We start from the raw sequence: 19307 nt of genomic DNA, 5'->3' as shown, positions 1-19307 counted from the left end.
CTTTTAATTCCTTATGGGCCTTGGAGCATTCAGAATTGAACCATCATGCCTCTGTCGGTTGCTTTTGAGTAGCCTTCCTGGTCAATCTTTGGGTTACATCACAGCACAGTAGCTTGAAGGCCCGAACCAGCTCTACGGAGGAGGAATCCGACTGCAAGCATACATTTATTAAGTTATAGTTGCTTATAATAATTTTCTCAAATTTTAACAGGTTTACCTGTCCCCAATTAAGTCTAATTCCTTTTTTAGGGTTCATCGATATGCCCCATTTTTGGTTTCAAGTTAAAAGTGGCAATAAGAGGATGATGATGATGATCACTTGCACAATTTGGTTTGACCTTGAAATCCTGAACAAGAGAGGTAAACTTCTTCGTCATTAGCATGAAGTCAATAGAGCTAGCCCTACCACCCCCAGTAAACGTTGGGTACTGCGCGAGAGAGTTACAATCATAATTGTTTAAGAAACTTAAATCATTTGCTACAAGAATGGAGTTTAAAGCTTCACCCTGAGGAGAGTGAATGAAATGAGTCAGGGGCTGACCCTTGTTGTCCTCCAGCACGCACACCCGATGAGAGCTGAACTCACAAATTGTACAATTAAAATCCCCAACCCATGAAATACATAGTTGTTGCCATTTCATAGTGGCTTGGGTAATTTCCATTTGCAGAGACTCTATTACTTGATAGTTTAGCCAGACATGGGGTCGTTATCAATTGGAACCAAGGAGACACACTTATACGTTTTGTTACTATAGGTCCATATTTTACCGCAGTAAGTACCACAATATCACCCTTAGCTCTCCCTGTTGGGGATGGAGTTGAAGGAACCGAGAAAGAGAGGTAACCATCAATAAAAATGTAATCTAAAGACCAGGTTTCTTGTAAGCATAAGAGATCAAAGACTTTGATGAAACCTAACCAATCCTCGTTCCCTAGTTTGAAACGGATTCCTGCTATGTTCCATGAAAGGATTTTAAAGTTTATAGCAGCATTTGCCTGCTCAACTAGTCCCTGAACTAATCCTAACAGCCATCTGTCTCTTCTAGAGACTCTTTACTAGTTTTTCATTTTCTGCATTCAATTCTGGAGTATTTTGTTGTATTTTCTTTATCTTGCTTCGCTCTCCTCAAAGACAATAAGATTACTTACTGGCTTATTTGTTGTTCTTTAATGCCAAGGCAGATATCTTTCACCTCACACACTGCTTAAAATATAACAAAACAGTTCAAGAGATATTTAACATAATTTCCAGGCAAAGTAACTTTAAAAAATAACAAGAATGTATTAACTAGAAGTACATATGGTAAGACTGAATCAACCTCTTAGTGTGTGCTTGTTGCAAGTGTGCGTGTTTGATTTTAGCACTTGACACTTTATTCTTGATGCTCTTCGGTTCACGTTGCGGAAAGAGGTCCTCTAAGCCTCACCTTTCCAAAGAGGCATTATATTTTACGTGATCTAGTGTTTTTGGCATATTCGTCATGTGACGATTTTCTGCCACTATAATGGTCCGGCTGCCCTGCAGTCACGCATAGACAGAAGGTACCTTCTTTTTATACTTATTTGTTTATTTTGTAATCTTCATTCAGCCACAATTAAGTAATGCACATATGATCCCATTGGTGTTGAGTCGAGACCAGCAATGTCAGCTTGATGGGAATTATCTGATCTTGAATTGTGTGGCATGTGGTGTTCTTCATAACCTAGGAACTGCTACTGTGCTTCCCTTTGCACTGAATATGAATTGAATTATTTGAACTGCCCTGCTTGCATGTCAGTTTTTGCTTGGGGAGCATGGCAGATGATTAGAATGGTGCGTAGGATAGAAAGAAAGGCATGGCTTTGGAGAGTGTAAGGACAAAAAGATTAGGCAGCGGAGGTGAGAAAGTAAAGGACATCAAAATATGAGGTTGCTATAGTGGGTGCACAGTGGTTACATGAGTGTTGAGAGAATGAATTGTCAAGACCACAGCATTGTCCAGTATACACTTCCTATAACCACCTACTTAGTGGCTATCTGACAAATAAACCTAAAGGTGAGCAAAATAGAGTTGTACTTTCTTTCTACTTCCTCTTGTTGTGAGTAATGCTTCGCACCTCACCCATGCTTGACTTCCCTAAAGGAAAGCCTTCCTAGAACCCAATTTTAGCTCGGCTCCTTTACAAAAGAATGCAATATTGAGAAACAATCAGCTTGAAGCTAGTGGAACCCTAACATCGTGCAAATGCAGTGTAAGTTTCCTTGAAAGGATGGTAACACGTAAAAAAAACAGGGGAAAGCCAAGGAAGCATGTTTTGGTGATGGTGTCTTTCTCTTTTCTTTCGACGCCAGAGTTTCACTTCCTGGATGGGAGCCTAGTGGGACAAGATTTTGGGACTGAGCAAACCTTGGTGGTTATTTTGCTGGCATGTGGCTCTGCTTAAAAAAGTTACTTTGACATCTTCCAATCAGTGATAGCTCTTAGTTGAGAGTGTTGAAAAGGCTTCAGGCAGGGGTTTTTGAAAATGAAAGCATGGTTTCAGAGAATAGATGGTTTGTGGAACCTATATTTTTGCATAGAAATGTTGTTCTACATTTTTTCAGCATGCTAAAGATCTGTAAATCAGCGGAAGTCTGACCTTTCTCATTATATCGCATCACTTGGCTTTCACAAGTCATTGGGACAAGATCTATGCTTTTTTGTGCCTCATGGCCTCATGAAACACAAGGCTGAATGCCACGAGCAAGGCCACCCAGTCATTGAAAGAAACTCTCTAACCGTAACACATTTAGAAACTGAAGTTGTGTTAGCGACAACAGTGGATGTTTCTAACTGATTGCCCTCAGCACCTAGTGAGCGCTTGAAGCAGCTGATGGCCAGACTTTGAAAAGTATGACAGAAAACACCTTTATCATAGGCCAACACTTGAGCTGGCAAATTTTCATACCCTCTCTTAAAGCGACTGAGGTTCCAAAAAGACAAAAGGCACCATTTTCTAAAACTAGTAACTGAATTTCAAGAGAAACTCAACCTGCGGATTCAGTCAAGTTGTAGGTTTTTATGGAAAGCGCTCGTTTACTAGTGTCTGGAGTGGGGCCATCCCTTGTCATTAATATTTTCTTAGTCTTTAGAAGGTGTCTTGGCAAAGTAATTCTTGCTGTCAAGGAGATCATCAAGCAAAAGAGGTTTCAGTTTGGTTACAACCAGTTGGCAGATTCCCCATAGGTTTAGAGATGGTGCTTGTTTTTAGCAAATAGAGTAACAGGTATGAGGTTTTAATCTTTAAATTATTTAAATATGATAAATTGTTATTGTTTTTTAAGTTGCTTACCTCCTCTGACTCCCCTCTCCCCTCCCCCCTCCCCCTCCCACCACCAAAGGGCTGCTGCTACACTTTTTGAAACTTCATCGGCACACAATTGCAGCTGGTTAGAGTTTAGAAAATGGTTGGAATACAGCCTGCAAATCACTTCATACTAAATAATTTGAGTTAAGAGTGACAGGATACAATAAATCTAAAATCTAAAAATATACTGTACTAATTTGAGTAAGCATAAAATTAAACCCTGACCTAATGGCTATATTACAAGTAAGCTTCATATTCACCATTATTCTAGAACAATTTGGCTTGCAAATCAGTCTTTGGTACTATCCTTTTATTTGTTTTGGACGTTTAGGTCTTCTTACATGTAGACTTAATCTACTATAAACCTCTTTCTTGTGCACATGTGCAGTAATTGGGTTAGTGAGTACACAAGGGCGAGGCTGCGGAAGCCTAGTAAAATGGGTATTACTGGTGGCACAAAGATGAGGGTTTTCTTCTGGTGAGTGCTTGTCAACCTTGGGATAATTGTGTAGGTAGAGATTCAGCTGTCCTGATGGTGGTTGTTATGGAATAAGTGAAGGTGTGAAAAAGTATAAATGATGCTGTTTTCTACTTCAAATTCTGTAAGCACTTGTGTCGCCCCTCAGTGTTTGTGTACATGCTGCAAAGTTCTTCAGGTGATATGCAGGTCTGACTCCTCTATGGCGAACTAATACTTGTCAAGTCTTAATATTACTATGTTCAAACATAATTCATATAATACTGGAAGTTTTTCAATTGAGTACACGTTTTCAACTGGGACCTTAATTGCTGTTTAATGTCTTATAGCACGTCTTGCTTTGTTTAGTTACTGAGGGGTTTGTTAGTTTGCTAATGTTTGGTTGTGGGAACAATTGAATTTTAACTTTTTGTTTAATATTTTATACACACCTTTATGGTCTGTAGGAGAAATAGTTCTTGTTCATCCCTTTTTAATTCTTATGTTTATTCTTAAATTTGTAAAGGAAGGCAGCGCTCAGATTGGTATCCCCGTACCCAAGTACTTATCTGAAGTTAGCACCACAACAACGCAAGCTGGGGCAGTTGCACCGATGACTGGGACCATTGAAAAGGTAAATTGGAGGGATTTTTGAAAAAATTACTTTTCAAAGGATAACTTTAACATGGCAAATAGCATATTTTCAACCTTCATGTCAAAGATATTCTGCAGCAGTCCGCATTGGCTAACGCATATGTGACCAGTCACTATTAGAAAGAAAACCAAGTAATGGCTATACGTTGTCAAAAAGATTTTAGGCTCTACAACAAAGTATTTGCCTCATGATTAATGTGGAAGTGTCTTCTCCAGAATGTGTTTTTGCTATATTTGTAGATTAGCAAAATTTGTTTTCTGTGCCAAATTCTATAAAAACGTTTCATCCCCTCGGAACCGGACCAGTTTAATTGTCTTTTCTCTACTTGAACTGCCACCGTCTTGTGCTTCCAGCTATCAAACTGATATTATAACTATTTTTGTTCTGACTGTTCAAAGAGCCTATTGTATTCTTTTCTCTGGTGCAACTTTGCTTCCAGCATTTTTGGGATGCAGCACACCATTAATCGAAGCCCTGAAAGTGGTTCTCTGCTTTGCTTGACATCGTTCTACCCTAGCCTTACCATTGATTATGGATAAAGCTTTGGTACTGTATGTGTTGTATCATTCTCTGAAGGTAACAGTCCTGCAGCACAACTGTACCTGTCCAAACCTGCTCACCCTAGTGTGCACCTGTTAGTTACCATTGGCAACTTAGTTTCACAGTTGAAAGCGCAGTACATCATTTTGGTAGGAAAAAAAAAGATTGGTGCGTTATGTAAAATCAGACTGAAACTTTTTTTTAAATATTTCTCTTCATGGTAGAGGAAGAGAACAAATATTTAATCTGCTTTACCAATAGTGTGTGAAATGTATTACTACAGGTAAGTCTCTTTGCCACACGCTAGATATTCCCATCATTTATTGTTGTTAATTAAAAACATAACGCTATTGAATATCTAGAGAGTTAATAAATTTTCTTTGCCCGTGATTCTCTGCTGTGACTATACATAGAAAACAAAAAATCTCAAGCTCTGTAAAATAATCAATAAGTTCAGTTTTCTGATGTCCTTCATATGCATACAATAGTCAGTAGTTCTTTGACGTTTTCTGCACACACTAGTCAACACATGTTTTGTCTTGGGCTTAATGCACTAACAGACTACATCCGGACAAGAATAACAATTAATACATTGTTCAATAAGGGAAACACTTAGTATAACGTGAACCGTCACCCAGGTCAGTCTGACCAGAATCACCACAAAGTAGAAAATCAAAATAAGAGGATATTAATACTCCACAGATTCCCAGGCGTCATCGTACTGAAACTGTAAACCAAGTGTTTGTCTCATAAGTAAGTCATAATAGCAAAAGTGTAAACCATATTTATAATATCATAGTTAGATAATTGAGTGATACACAGCTAACAATTGGCACCCGTCAATAGAATAAGAAATGGAAAATCAGAAAAGAAACCTTTCCACATACATGTTCAAAAGGTAATTAATATATTGTGGGCTCACCTAACATAATATAAGCATCCCAAATCAAGAATCGAAGTTCAATTGTGTGTGTGTCTGTGTATTTTTATCTTTGTGGTCGGCGGTAGGTAGTTATGGTCAATACTTGTCACCATATTCTCGTTAGTATTTGTATTTTAAACTTTGACGAAAGGCTCGTTTTCGACCACCTTGTCTAAAAAAAAAAAAAATAGTGGATCAGAGTTTATAATTTTTTTACCTGTTTAATACATTCGATATGCGCCTGTTAGCTTTACCTTGATATGATTTGGGGTTTACTGAGTTTGTTTTGATTGTATTATTTATCCCTTCAATATGGTGTGACTTTACCATGCCGATTTAACTTGTGAGTATGAATTGTAGACCTTTCTCTAATATATAAATACTACTTCAAGATGGAGCAGCCACAGAACACCGATGTGGTCCACGTGACTTGAGACGGGAATACTCTCCAAATGGCTAAGATCCTTAGTCCGATGTAGGCTAATTAAAGGGTGCTTGTACCCTTGAATGTTTATTTGTGGAGTCCTGTGTGGATTGACTAATGTACGCTTACACAAATGATTGTTTAAGAGTTGAAATCCCACGAGCTGCATGCCCAGCTAATGTAAAGATTACCTGGTGGTTTGTTGTATGTATTTGTTTGCGGGTTCTGTGGGGGCTGACTAATTTGCGTCATCACTAACGAGTGCCTATTAGTCCAAATTATACGAGTCTTATGCAGGCTATGAGTAGATTATGTGACATGATGGTTATTTTATATATTCAGACTTCGATACGGTGCTATAAACAAGAACCTTGACATTTTTTTTGTTATCCTGCTGCTCTGTGGATGAGCGAATTATTCTACAATAGGTTCGTAGTTATTTTCTTTCAGAATTCTAGATATATAAATACACATAATTGAACTTTGATTTTTGATTTGAGGTGCTTATGATGTTAGGTGAGCCTGCAATATATTAATTAACTTTTGAACACATTTGTTAGTTGGAAAGTTTCTTTTGTTTTATGATTTTTCCATTCCTGATCTTTTTGATGGGTGCCAATCGTTAGCGGGGGATTACTCGATTATCGAACTACGGTATTATAAACGTGGTTTACACTTTTACTATTTATTTTTTACTTATTTATGAGTCATACACTTGCTTTGCAGTTTCAGTACTATGACGTCCGGGAATATGTGGCGTATTCCTATCCCTTTATTTTCATTTTGTTTTTACACTTTTGTGGTGATTATGGTCAGACTGACCCTGTCACGGTTCAATGTATACTAAATGTTTCCCATATTCAACCATTTATTACTTGTTCTAGCCCTGATGAAGTCTGTTGGTGTATTAACCTAAGACAAAACTTGTGTTGGCTAGTGAGTGGAGAAAACTTCAAAGAACTACTAACTATTGTATGCAAATAAAATGTATCAGAAGACTGCCCTTAAAGGAACTTGTTATCGATCATTTTGGAGTGCTTGAGATCTTTCTTTATGCTATGGACATTGTTCCTATTGAAGAAGACTTGGTGGCTTTTCTTCATCTTTGAGCATCCGTGATATATTGTGATTAATCGGCTGTATTGTTTTGTCTGATATTGTACAATGAGTGTGTATGCACCAAATTCACCAGCCACCATTGTTTGGAATTAATTTCTATACAAAGAAGTCGCACACTTTAAGTAGCCTGGTATTGTCAGGAGGCATTCAAATTGCGGCACCACAAAGATGAGCAACTAGAGAGCCACAAATCTGTAAATGTGACTTTGAACCACAAGTTAATTTCCATGTTTTCACTAAGTCGTTCATCTGTCCTAAAAACCAGGTATTTGTGAAAGAAGGTGATAGAGTGCAGATTGGAGATCCTCTTATGGTTATGATCGCTATGAAAATGGAGGTAAGTCTTGCTTTAATGTCGAACTGTATTGTGGGCGCTAATGTCCCATCTCTTTAACTGCAATATGGTTTTAGCATTTGTGTAGCATGCAGTTTAAAAAAAGAGAAAAAAAAGAGTTTATCTAATTAGCTGTTAAAGAAGGGGCGTGGCCTGGTGTCAATGTAGTCTGGAGCGGTCTGCAGAGCTCTGGACGGCATATCCCCCGATTATAACTATCCTGAGTCCCGAGCACGCCAATTTTTACAAATCAAAGCTGAAAGCACCCAGGGGCATGCTGCTTCAGCATAACCCACAACAGCGGTGCTGCAAAGCAGTAAAATCGCCTGATTTTTGGCCGGAGGGATACACGCCGAGAGAATCAAGATGGCGGCCGCAATGCGTGGGGGGCGGAAACCTCTGAAGATCATGGACAGGGAGAGGAGCTGAGGAGGCTGGCATCTGTGTCGGAAGGACGAGGTTGGGCCTCGGAGGCAGCAGAGGCAAGCCTCAAGAAGTGACTGCCGGCATACCACAGTGCGACATCGGGCGACTCGCTGCGGAGCTCCAGTAAAGCCTGTGAGTGCCGCCGCGAGGCGTAGAATCCTGTTACAGCGACGGTGCACCAGCGGAGGTTGTTTTCACGTAGGCGGGCACCCTGTGGGCATTGATGCTGGGAGTCTGGTAACCCTTGCGCTGCTACTGAAGGTGAGACTGAGCGAGTGGGGGCAGTGACTGCATTGGTGGGGCCTCCGGCAAAGTTCAACTGACCCGGAACGAGCGGCAAGAAGCGCGATCCTGAAAGACTGCAGGGAAGCACCCCAAATGCCAACGAGACGAAGCACAATGCTGGGCGATTCCCTACAGGGCATCGGGAAGACCCGTGAACGAAACTGCGAAGTGGAGAAGCCTGCCCTAGGGTTGTCACATCAGCGGGGTCACTCTCGACTAAGCGGGCTCCCTGAGAACACCAGTGCTGCAAGCCTAGCAACCCCATACCAGCTGCTATCACAGGTGGAGGGGCATGAGTGGAGGATGCGGCCACACAGATTGAGGTCTCCGATGGGGCATAGTACCCTAGGCCTAGTGTCGAGCGGGGGGAAGCGAGGCATTAGCCCGGCCCAAACTTCGCAGACAGTGTGCAGCGGGCACGGCCACCAGAGGTTTGGTGGCGGCCCGAGAGAGGACTGGAGGGAGCACCCCTAGGATCTTACAATGCCTGAGGTGAGAGACGCTGGGGTGGTTGCAGCCAATAGAAGACAGCGCAGATAGCTCAGTTCGGAGGAAGGCAGCAGAAGTGCACGAGTGGGGCAGCCATTGAAGAGCAACTGATCGCATAGGCAAGAAACCCTTTGCGCAATAAGACTGACCTGACCTGTTGTAGTGGGCCGCGGATCTGCACTTAGCCGCATTCCAAAGGACAGCACAGGGAGCAGCCTAGTGAGACATGGAGAGGCCGTAGACCCAGTCAGAGTACCGCCTGCGCTGTCTGTCCCTCGTAACGCTGCAAGAGCAGAGAACCATTGTGAAGAGGTCGCCACAACCTTAGCAGACGTGACCGGAAGAGAAATAGCAGCAACGCCTGGGTATTGCCTGCTACACTGGTTCCCCCATACGACTAAAAATCAAGTGACGAGTTGGTTCCTGGAACTTGGCATGGCGCTAGCAAAAAGAGACATCACCAGCGACTGGAAATTAAGAGGGGGCCCTACCATACTCGGATGGAAAAAATAATTAATAAAATGGGCAGACTGTGAGGGGGCAGTCAGGTTGCAAATAGCCAAAAAAACGAGGAGCCAGAAGGCACTAGAGACAGCTAGGGCATGGACAGCATTAGTTCAATTGTTGAACCCGGAGAATGAAGTAGGAGAGGACCCACCAGGGATGCCCCCCCCCCCAAGACGAAGGCTGACCCCGCACTTTAGACATCACCGAATGGCGAGCAGTGGGGCAGGTGCACAATGGTAGTTACTCTTCAGACTGTTAAGATCTCAACAATGCACCCATAATGGCAGCCAGCAGAACAACTAGACGGGCATCCCTGAATTAGGAAGATAAGAGATTGCTTACGCGCGACACGCCTTGGGAAGGGGGCGTGGGCGGAACAGTTGGGGGCTGTTTTCAATGTTGAGCACTGACTATTACCAATGTTAAGGGTTAAAAGTAGAGAACTCGATGGACTGATTCTGATGTAGGTTAAAGCATTGCTATTCATTGGTGAAACTTACACAACTGTTTGATAAAAGCTCAATAAAGTCTGTTTCAAAAATAAATCTAATAAGCCGTTAAAATTATAGTACACATTCACGGCTCAGTATTTAACAGTTCTAGAACAAATTTACAAACAGTTCTTCAATATTTCTGTTGTCCTCTTATTTTTTATAGGAATAGATGTACAACATACAAGCTTTTTCTTTACATGGTCTAAACCAGAGCCTTGTTGTGTACGCTGTCTATTACTATTTTCCCCTAATATGGTGTATGCTTTATGTGCTCCAAACCAGTTGAATCTTTCACTAATATTGGTTAAATTAATCCCATCTCAAGCTTATGATCTTTACGAAAACAATGAGACAATGGCCCTGAAGAAGTTCTGTATGTGGGACAAACATCGTTGGCTGAGTTGTTGAAGTGTCATTTAACTGTTTTGCTGAAAAGAGTGGAAATATTTAAAGGTTGTAATAAAAAGAAGCAATTTTTAATGCACATTCTAAGTCGAGAAATAATTTATTATTCTTGTTGTAGGTTACCTATAGGTTACCTATGATATACATTAAACCGTATGCACACAATGTTTTAATTTCTTCTAGAAAATGTTTTAGTAAGCTTACGCATACTCGTATTTTAAGTGAAATAGTTTGACAATAATGGTGAATGTGCAATTCATTGAATGCAGACTTTGAACTAGCAAGATATGGACATAATGGCATGCTTTTTCTACAAATGTCCTCTTCCTCGTACATTTAGCTTTGAGAGAAGGTATGCAGATCGCTTACTCAGAATGCACATTTGCTGATGTGTTTTAAGATGGGCAGATCACACACTAAGGGTGAATTTTATAATAACATTGGATATTCATTGCAAGCACAGAACTGTTTGCTTAACCTGAATTATAGTGTTTTGAATATGCTGCAAAACCTGTGCTAAGAGGTCGGAGCAAAGGTATGATCTCACATTTGTGCTTGGACTTTCTCTGTGATGCTTCAATTAGCCATGTACTGCTACACAATCGACTAAACCTACATTTCCTTTGATTCAGGCAAGCCTACTTTGTTTTGGGAGCTATTTTAATTCATGGAAAGCATATTTTGTCATTGTTGGGGGAATCATGATTTTATAAAAACCTGCATGATTCTTGAACGGGCTGGAAAAACATGCAAGCATACGCCTAAGACGTGTTTAGTTTTTTAACTGTTGTCTAAATTTAAAAAAACAACAAGAAAAACCCACAAGCTTATAGAAGAGAAAATTCGAATTTTTGTTGTTTTCCTGTTTGCTTTAATCCATTTTCTACAGTTCCCATCCAGCCATACTCCTTGAAATGTACAGTGCGTCATACATTTAGAGCGCCATCTTTGTCTTTTGGTTTTGGATTGCATTGTATTTCATTGAAGATCTTGCAAGATTTGTGTTTTTTAAATTATCGGCCTGCATGCTGGTACTCCCATATGAGTTGTCAGTGAGCAAATGTTATGCTTAAGAGGTTCTGTCCCCGTGGAGAGGGTTGCCCCTTAGGTTGCCGGGGTGAGCAGCTATGTTAAAAAAGATTTTTCTCCCTAAGCTGCTATATGTTCGGGAGAACACATTTTACTGGATTCCTTAGGAGGTCTTTGTCAAGTTGGTGGGTGACATGCAAACCCCACTGCGGAAGAGGGGACACCCCAGAATTGCCCTGAAGACACTACAACATAACCCATACAACGAGTAATAGCTTTACCCGACCTTTCAGCTTACTACTGGGCAGCCAGCTATTTAATATTAATGACTGGCTTTTTGCCATACTAGATCACTCCACTTTTAGTCTACGGGCGAAAAGGAGAAAATAGTCATGTATACACTACTTATATGGGGTAAAGAGGCACAACATCTTCTCCCAGCCACCCAGGTAGCCATAGAAGCAAAGGGAAAAGCCACAAAATGTCTGGGCTCTTACTGTAGACTCACACTGGAAACGCCCTTATGGGAGGGGAACTGGCTCCTGGAAATGCAGAAGTTACAGGGATTTGAAGGCTGTGATCTCCAAGATAAGGGTTTGCTAGAGAAGGGAGTTATTATGCTGTTCTCCTCGCTGCAACATGAGTATGGGATGAACGACAACCAATTCCTGAAGTATGCACAAATAAGGCATTCTTGGCAGGCCGAGGGGCTACCTGGACAGGGCATCGCAGAGTAAGCTCCATTTGAAGAGCGGTTGTTAACCGAGGACCTGGGAAAGGGAGCGGTCGCCAGAAACTGCAAAACATTGAATAACAACTTGCCCAACAGCCTAAACGGGCTGCGAGAAAAATGGGTGTGTGATGTAGGAGACGTGTAAGATATCGATTGACCAAATTTAACATTTCTCCACAGAGTCTATTAAGATAGACGGAGACTACATATTATGGAGAGAGCTCAAGACCCGAACTGCTTGCAATGTCATGGGGGGGACGGATCCTTACTAGGGATGCCAATTAATCCAAGAATACGGGGTGGCCATCACTGGGGAACTCATTAAAGTCCTTGAAAAATGTATCCCATTAGAATAAACATTCATCCTTTTGGGGGTCCCTAACGACATCGACCTGCCACGGGCCAAGTTACTATTTTGTGGGCTTGGCCGTGTGTTAGCGTAGGTGGACATAGCCCGTTTCTGGGCGGCGTCTGAAAGGCCGACGATGCAGGAGTGGAGACGTGGCATTGATATGTACATGGCGGCATAAAAGGTCACATATGCCAGTAGGGGTTGCCCCTGAAAGTACCGCAAGGTGTGGGGCGGAATGATTGGATACTATTCACTGGACATAATAGGAGACGGTGTGGGACAGACCCAAGAAACCGCGATCACCCAACCACGGGTGTTGTATGTATTTATGTGATACTTGCCTATGAACTACTGCTGTTGACTCTCTGCTTGCTTTCCTGTTTAACGCCTTAACAGCGGCGGTTTTTCTGCCGCGGTGCGGGCGTTCTATTAGGTGGGCGGGGCTGCGTCGGCCGATGGCAGCACTAGCGAGGTAGTGCTCCCGTCGGCCAACGGCGGACGGCAGCACGCAAGGGGTTAAGAATGTATCGACTGACCGAGGTCTGGGAAGGGGCAGGTCAGTGGGAGGGGGACCAGGTGGATGTTTAGTGTTAATATTTTGATTATATTGTGGACATACACCTTGTGTCTGTGCGGTGTTTTTCCTTGTTTATGATGCAAAATAAAAAATACTTATTAAAAAAAAAAGAGGCTCTGTCCCTTGGCAGTTGTTGCTTGCGTGTTTGGTGGTTTAGCTGTTGGTGTGTATAACGCTTTTGTCACGTTTTGTAATTTTGGTGCTCTTCAGTTCTTTATACTCCATTTCAGTGAGAGGATAACATTCTGCTATGTTACCTTTTAGACCACTGTTTAAGCCTATACATAGCTGTTACTTTTAAGTTGCAACATTTGAGAAAATCTTTCTGGAAAACATTCAATGGACAGGCTTCACCACATGATTAAAAGGATAAAGTTGTATGTCTTTTAAAACTGTAGAATTGATCAAAAGTTGATTTTAAATTCTATGCAAATTAGACTGTATAAGTAACCGCATCTTTAGGACAAGAAATGTGCAGGCATCCATTTCTTAAACCAATGTTTCCTTGATTATTTTTCTCATTATATTTACTGTTTAAAATTGTATGCAATCAAGTTGTTATACAAATTGTAGTGTGTGTGGAGTACCAACAGATAAATCAGAACAAACAATTCAGTTTGTAAGCACCTCCATCTGCACATCAGTGGCTATTTCCTACACCAGTAAAAAACTCACAAGGCTTTTGTTTCGCATTTATTTCTCAGTGTAAAGTTTTTCAAGATTCTCAAAAAAGGGATTGGAACACCGTAATCGTTTTACCATTCTGAGGGCTTTGCAAACCCAAGTTTAGTTGTTTTGTGAATCAGTGTGATAAACGTTTGGATTTCTTCCTTTTGAGTTTTATGAGTAAGCCATCAGTGATTGTATTGATGGGTTGTTTGTGTAGAGATTAGTTAATTTAGCGAATCCTGAGCTTGTTGGGATGGCTTGCAGGTATGCAGTTATTCTACCAGAGCATGAGTCAAGCTTGATGTCTTTGTATTCTTTTACCCATTATTTTGGTTTCTTCTGTTGATCCTTGATTTTTCTTCACTACATGGTGAGGGAGAATGGTATTGGGAAGTTATTGGACTCTTTGACTGGAATAGGGTTAATGGCTAAATTCACTGTCAATTATTCGGTCGACTATTACACCCCTTTTGTGGGTAAGTGTGGCAGTGTGTTTGGTTACCACAGAGTAAGAAGGCAGATGATTCTGAGGTGTAGAAGTAATATTTGGCCTTCCAGTATAAATTGAAGCCATTGATAAAGATGTGATTGGATGTAGATGGTTGTTTTTTTCATAATAAAAGTCAATGATCTGTTAAGCAAAGATTAGGTTGGTGATATATATAGGGTAGAACATAGAGGAGATTGGGTCATCTGGTTTTAGTTTATCCCAAGAGACGAGAAGGACAATAAGCTCTTGTTTTCATTTATTTGTATTCATTGGAGGTTATATGTATAATTGCCATCCCACCACTAGCGTTTTTCCATTGAAATCAAGGTGGATGATTTCATATTTAAAAGGAAGAACTCAGTCTGAAACTGGCTGCAGTGTGTCATGGAGCCAGCTCTTCATTAGAAATAGAACATCTGCATCATTGTTGGTGATCATATTAGAGAGCTCTAATTTGTGTTTTGCTTTGGATCTCCAATTATGAAGGAGACACTTCAAAGAGGACTTAACTGGGGTGTTTGTAGGTGTCGTGACTGGATTTCAATGACAATGTTTGGGTTGCATCTCATTGTTTCGATTCAGTTAACACTTCCTCTTTCGCAAAATAATGGGGATTTTAGATATCAGTTGTGGGGAGACAGTTTGTGGGTTTACGTTAACAGTGGTCAAGGAAATCCTTGATTTCTGACTTTCATTGAGATTGGGTTCCATGGGTTTGTGGGATTTTGTTGAACCTTGGAGTGGAGATGTGATCATAATGGTAAGTTTAAAGAACATTCTGCGGTGGTAGGTGTTACTTATTAGAGATGATAGTGATAATTTGATACTGCTTAGTTCGATAGAGAGGCAGCTTATCTCTTGTAGTATGTCTAGTTTTGAGTACAAGGTCTCCAAGTCCGTGTATATATGTTCTGAGATAATAGGATTTTGAGTGCTTTTTATAATTGCAGGGATTGGGAAGGAATGTATATAGCTAGCATTAGAGAGTGGGTGAGTTGGGGGTCTTGTAAGGCGAGCCTTGTTTATCCCATATAGAAGGGTAAGGTTCTGCAGCAGGATGTGTTGGACAGAGACTGTGAATGGGAAGGACAGATGAAGTAGGCTGTAGAGACATTAAGGTGAGGTAAAGGAGGGGGAATTGTTGAGCCTCTGTTGGTGTTCTGGAGGAAGTGGGAGACCGATCACCGGGGAGATGGTTAAGTTGTGATGTTATCCTATCTGAGAGAGTTGTAATGCTGGTGGGGTGATTCGAGTGGTGGCGGAGGAGTGATGATGGGTAATCCGCTTGGATTGGTCTTTGAGGGGTGCAGCTTTCTTTTGCCCTTTCCTGATAGTTGCAAAAACGATACCAAGTATGCATATGTACAAGCAGTATCCTTTCAAATTATGAGCTGCTGTTTGAACGAGAAATCTAATCCTGTCTTGTTGCCAGTCACACGCTTGCGAATTGAGGAACTTGGATTTCTTCTCACTCATAAACATCCAAGTCCTCTTTAATTATGAATGGTAACTTCCATTCATTCCTCAAAGATTATTTGCTTCAGAGTCTCTTAGGCAGGGTCTTTAATACCAACATTGTTCATTACTAGGCAGGTCAGCTCTCTCCTTGCCGCTTGAACACTACTTGTCCAAACTTGGGATTTCTTTTTTTTTAAAACTCAGGTTATCAGTGGGTTTGTCCAAATGATGCACTTCAACTGAGCCAAAACTACACATCTGAAAATGAAAGCCAAAACGTGGGTAACTGAGTGGTCTGGTCATCATGTCCTTCGCTCAGTAACCTTTGTACAGTACATGTACAAAACACATCCCAGGTGCTGGTCACCTTATTACATGCACAAGAGTTTAAAAAGATGCACAAAAAGACTACCCCCATGATGTGTCTTGAGGCTTCTATACATTTTTCAATGAGAAGCTTAAAGATGTAATGACAAAGGTAAACGTTTCGTAGCTTAATTGGTGCTCCCACCACAGATAAATCAAGTAACGGAGTAGACTTTAAAATACTTTAACAGGTTAACAGTTATTAAAAGGGGTTTGTGATCACAGACCCTATAGATGTTATTTTCTGTTAGATTTAAAGTTCTTTGGGTTTGGGTTCAAAATGTTTACTCAAAAACTGTGGAACATGCCGCCTGCATTTACTTTTGACTCCTGAACAGTAAGATCCTAAGTTTGTCGTACCAGCTTATCTGGGAGCATCATGAGCGAGTTGAACTGTACGGCATCCTTCATTAACTAATGCTTCCAGTTGGTCACAAGATTCATACCAATTACATCCATTGGTTTAATCCTCCTTGAATAAACAAAATAGACATTGCCTAAAACATTTTTGAGTATCTACATTTTATTTACTTCTTTTTATGTGTCGTGTTCATATACAATGCAATCAGACACTCTGAAATGATTGTAAGGCGATTTCAACTAAAAGTATTTGAATAAATCGTACCCTGATATCCGAATGATGTCATTTTACAGAAATTGGTATTATGGTTATAGGTCTATCATTTTCTCGGGTGAGAAACTTTGAGTGTCACGCTTTTGGAATTTTGACTTCAGCTTTATCTGAAAACCACATTTAACAAGTTTCCCCCATTTTCAATACTGGGAGAATATCGTGAAGGAATTCCCTAAGTCACTAGCCCTAAATTTCAGTACATTTGCAGACATCAGCAATATAGGAAATGTATTAAATGTGCTCTGGTCAACAGGATATGGAAAATGTTTTTGCAGATAACGATTTGGTAAGTATAAAAGCTCAAGGGTCAATCTATCCCGGTGGAAGAGGTGTGGCGCAGCGGCCAGGGTGCCTGACTCCTGACCAAGGGCCCCCAGTGCCGGGAAACCACTTCGGAGGTAGCTGTGCGCTTACAAATTCAAGGTTATTATTATTATTATCCTGAATTCACAGGACATAAATAATTCGGAACGTATGACATTACTAGGCTTTCTAGGTGTTTTGACACTTTGTCAAAGATTCAATCTGAAAACCATATTGGAACAGTTGACATTTTTTATTGCCACTGATTCGATGGCTTGCACAGTGTGTTACCATTGAGGTTGGAAGGATCTTCAAACCATTAATATTTGACATATCCTGTTGGCCCTTGATATCTGAATGCCTTGAAGGTGCATAAAAAATTACTTTGACAAGAACTGCATTGAAAACTGCACGTCATTGTAGATAGTGCCATTGTTTGAGTACAGAGTAATTGTCTTTCAATTACATTCACAATTTTACATTTTAATGACAAAAATATGTGGCGATTAAGCTGGCAAACAAAAAAAAAGCCTAGTTCGATTGTAGGCAGTCAGCGTACCTTAAAATTACTTACTGGCATCCCCTGAAGTTAAAGAAAGTTTGGGTGTATGCTTTGATAGAAAATTGTTGCCTTATAAAATTACAGATGTAGGCTCTGTGCACTATGTGCCTTATATTTTGAATATGATCAAGTTGTTTTATCATTCAGGTGCATGCATGTACAACAACTCGAAACATGATAAACTGTCTATTCATCTCTCGCGTGATGTTCATGAAAAGAGGACTAGCATTCATTAATTTTACCCCTTGTAAAAATAAGTCCACAAGAATCCAAATGTGCATCTTATTTGAGTCAGTTATAATAAAAAACAATTTTTCAGTGCAATGTTGCTAGTAAGGGTGTAACACAATTTTGTTATTTTTTTTAGAGGTATTCTGTTTAAATGATCAATGGGTGCACATTTATTTATTATATTTATAAAGTTTTATATAGCGCGAACTTGATCCCGAAGGATATCAGAGCGTTTTACAATTTGAGGCAAAGGTAACAAAGAAGTGCAAAAACAAAAAAATCATTAATCATGAGCACTAGTGTGTATGAAAATATATTGTTTGAAATTCTGAAAAAAATGTGTATGAGGTGAAAATGCACTTGTGTATAATAGAACATGTTCTTGGAATGTATTGCATCTCTTGTTACTCGTTAAGGAGTTAATGTATATGATTAAAATGTCGATTTGCTTGGATCTATGCACTTTGTAGTCTGAGATCTCGAGAATAATAAAAATATACTCTACCTTTTTTCAACAATTCATAATTTACTTAATTTGAGTGTTTTCTTTTCTGTGTGTGTATATATATTTCGATGAAATGGCTTAATAATGTTCAATCAAATATTAACCACAGGTTTGCTTTCTTCACAGCACACCATACGGGCTCCAAAGGCAGGCATCATAAAGAAAGTGCACTACAAAGAAGGCTTTCAAGCAAACAGGCATGCTCCATTGGTTGAGCTGGTGGAGGAGGTGACTGATTCAGAATGACCTCGGAGGAATTATGAGTTTCTTCTTCAATTTTTACTAGGGAAATTTGCCCTCCATGTGGAATCATGTACCACAAAAAGTGAAGATAGCTGGACATTTTGGACCCCAGCAAAATCGTTTCTAATGATTATTTTTTACAAAGGACTTAATATTATAAAACAAGTTAAATCATTGTACTATAGTAAACCCAAGAAATAAAAAGAATTAACATTTTTGTTTTTCCGTTTGCGTGCTTTGAGTAGAGTGGTACATTGTAAGATTATCCGTTTGTGTAACATTACCAAAAAAGCGTCTGGTTTATACCAGCAGGTATTTTTAACCCCATATTACCCACAATACCACACTACATGGGCCGAATATTGAGTGTCAAAGCATCTCTGTTGATTTTGAGGCTCCTTGAACTCATCTCTCACTTTTTGATAGCGATTGCCCAAATAATTATTGGTTTTTCATTTGTATAGATGGACTTTCTAAGATACGTTTTGTTCAGATTCATCATTCAAAGTTATGAAAAGAAGAGCCATAAAATCCTTTTTAATTAAAACTGAAGAAACCATAACTAAAGGCGCCATCACTGGCTTTGCTATGTATGTTCAATGAAAAAAAAACAAAAGTTAAAGTGAAGGTATGGCTGACTTTGGTTATAACACCTCAACGTATCTTTAAAAAAAATGAAAACCTAAAACCACTGGAATTTACAATTCATAACTTGCACAACAGCCATGCAAACCAATACTCTAAAACCGAATACAGATGTTGGGCATGATG

The 19307-nt window shown here is 40.1% G+C and overlaps 1 protein-coding gene across 1 annotated transcript in view; it reads left to right on the top strand.

The window, feature by feature from the left end:
• MCCC1 (methylcrotonyl-CoA carboxylase subunit 1) overlaps positions 1-18751 on the top strand; it is a 97285-nt gene extending 78534 nt beyond the window's left edge. The window contains exons 17-19 of the mRNA XM_078667409.1: positions 4311-4418; positions 7710-7781; positions 18420-18751. Coding sequence (XP_078523535.1) covers positions 4311-4418; positions 7710-7781; positions 18420-18539 — 300 coding nt within the window. The 3' untranslated portion in view covers positions 18540-18751. The remainder of the gene's footprint in view (positions 1-4310; positions 4419-7709; positions 7782-18419) is intronic.
• Positions 18752-19307: the final 556 nt, after the last annotated feature.

This window comes from Lissotriton helveticus, chromosome 11, assembly GCF_964261635.1.
Source record: "Lissotriton helveticus chromosome 11, aLisHel1.1, whole genome shotgun sequence".
NCBI lineage: Eukaryota > Metazoa > Chordata > Amphibia > Caudata > Salamandridae > Lissotriton > Lissotriton helveticus.
This window is presented reverse-complemented; position numbering and strand designations above follow the sequence as displayed.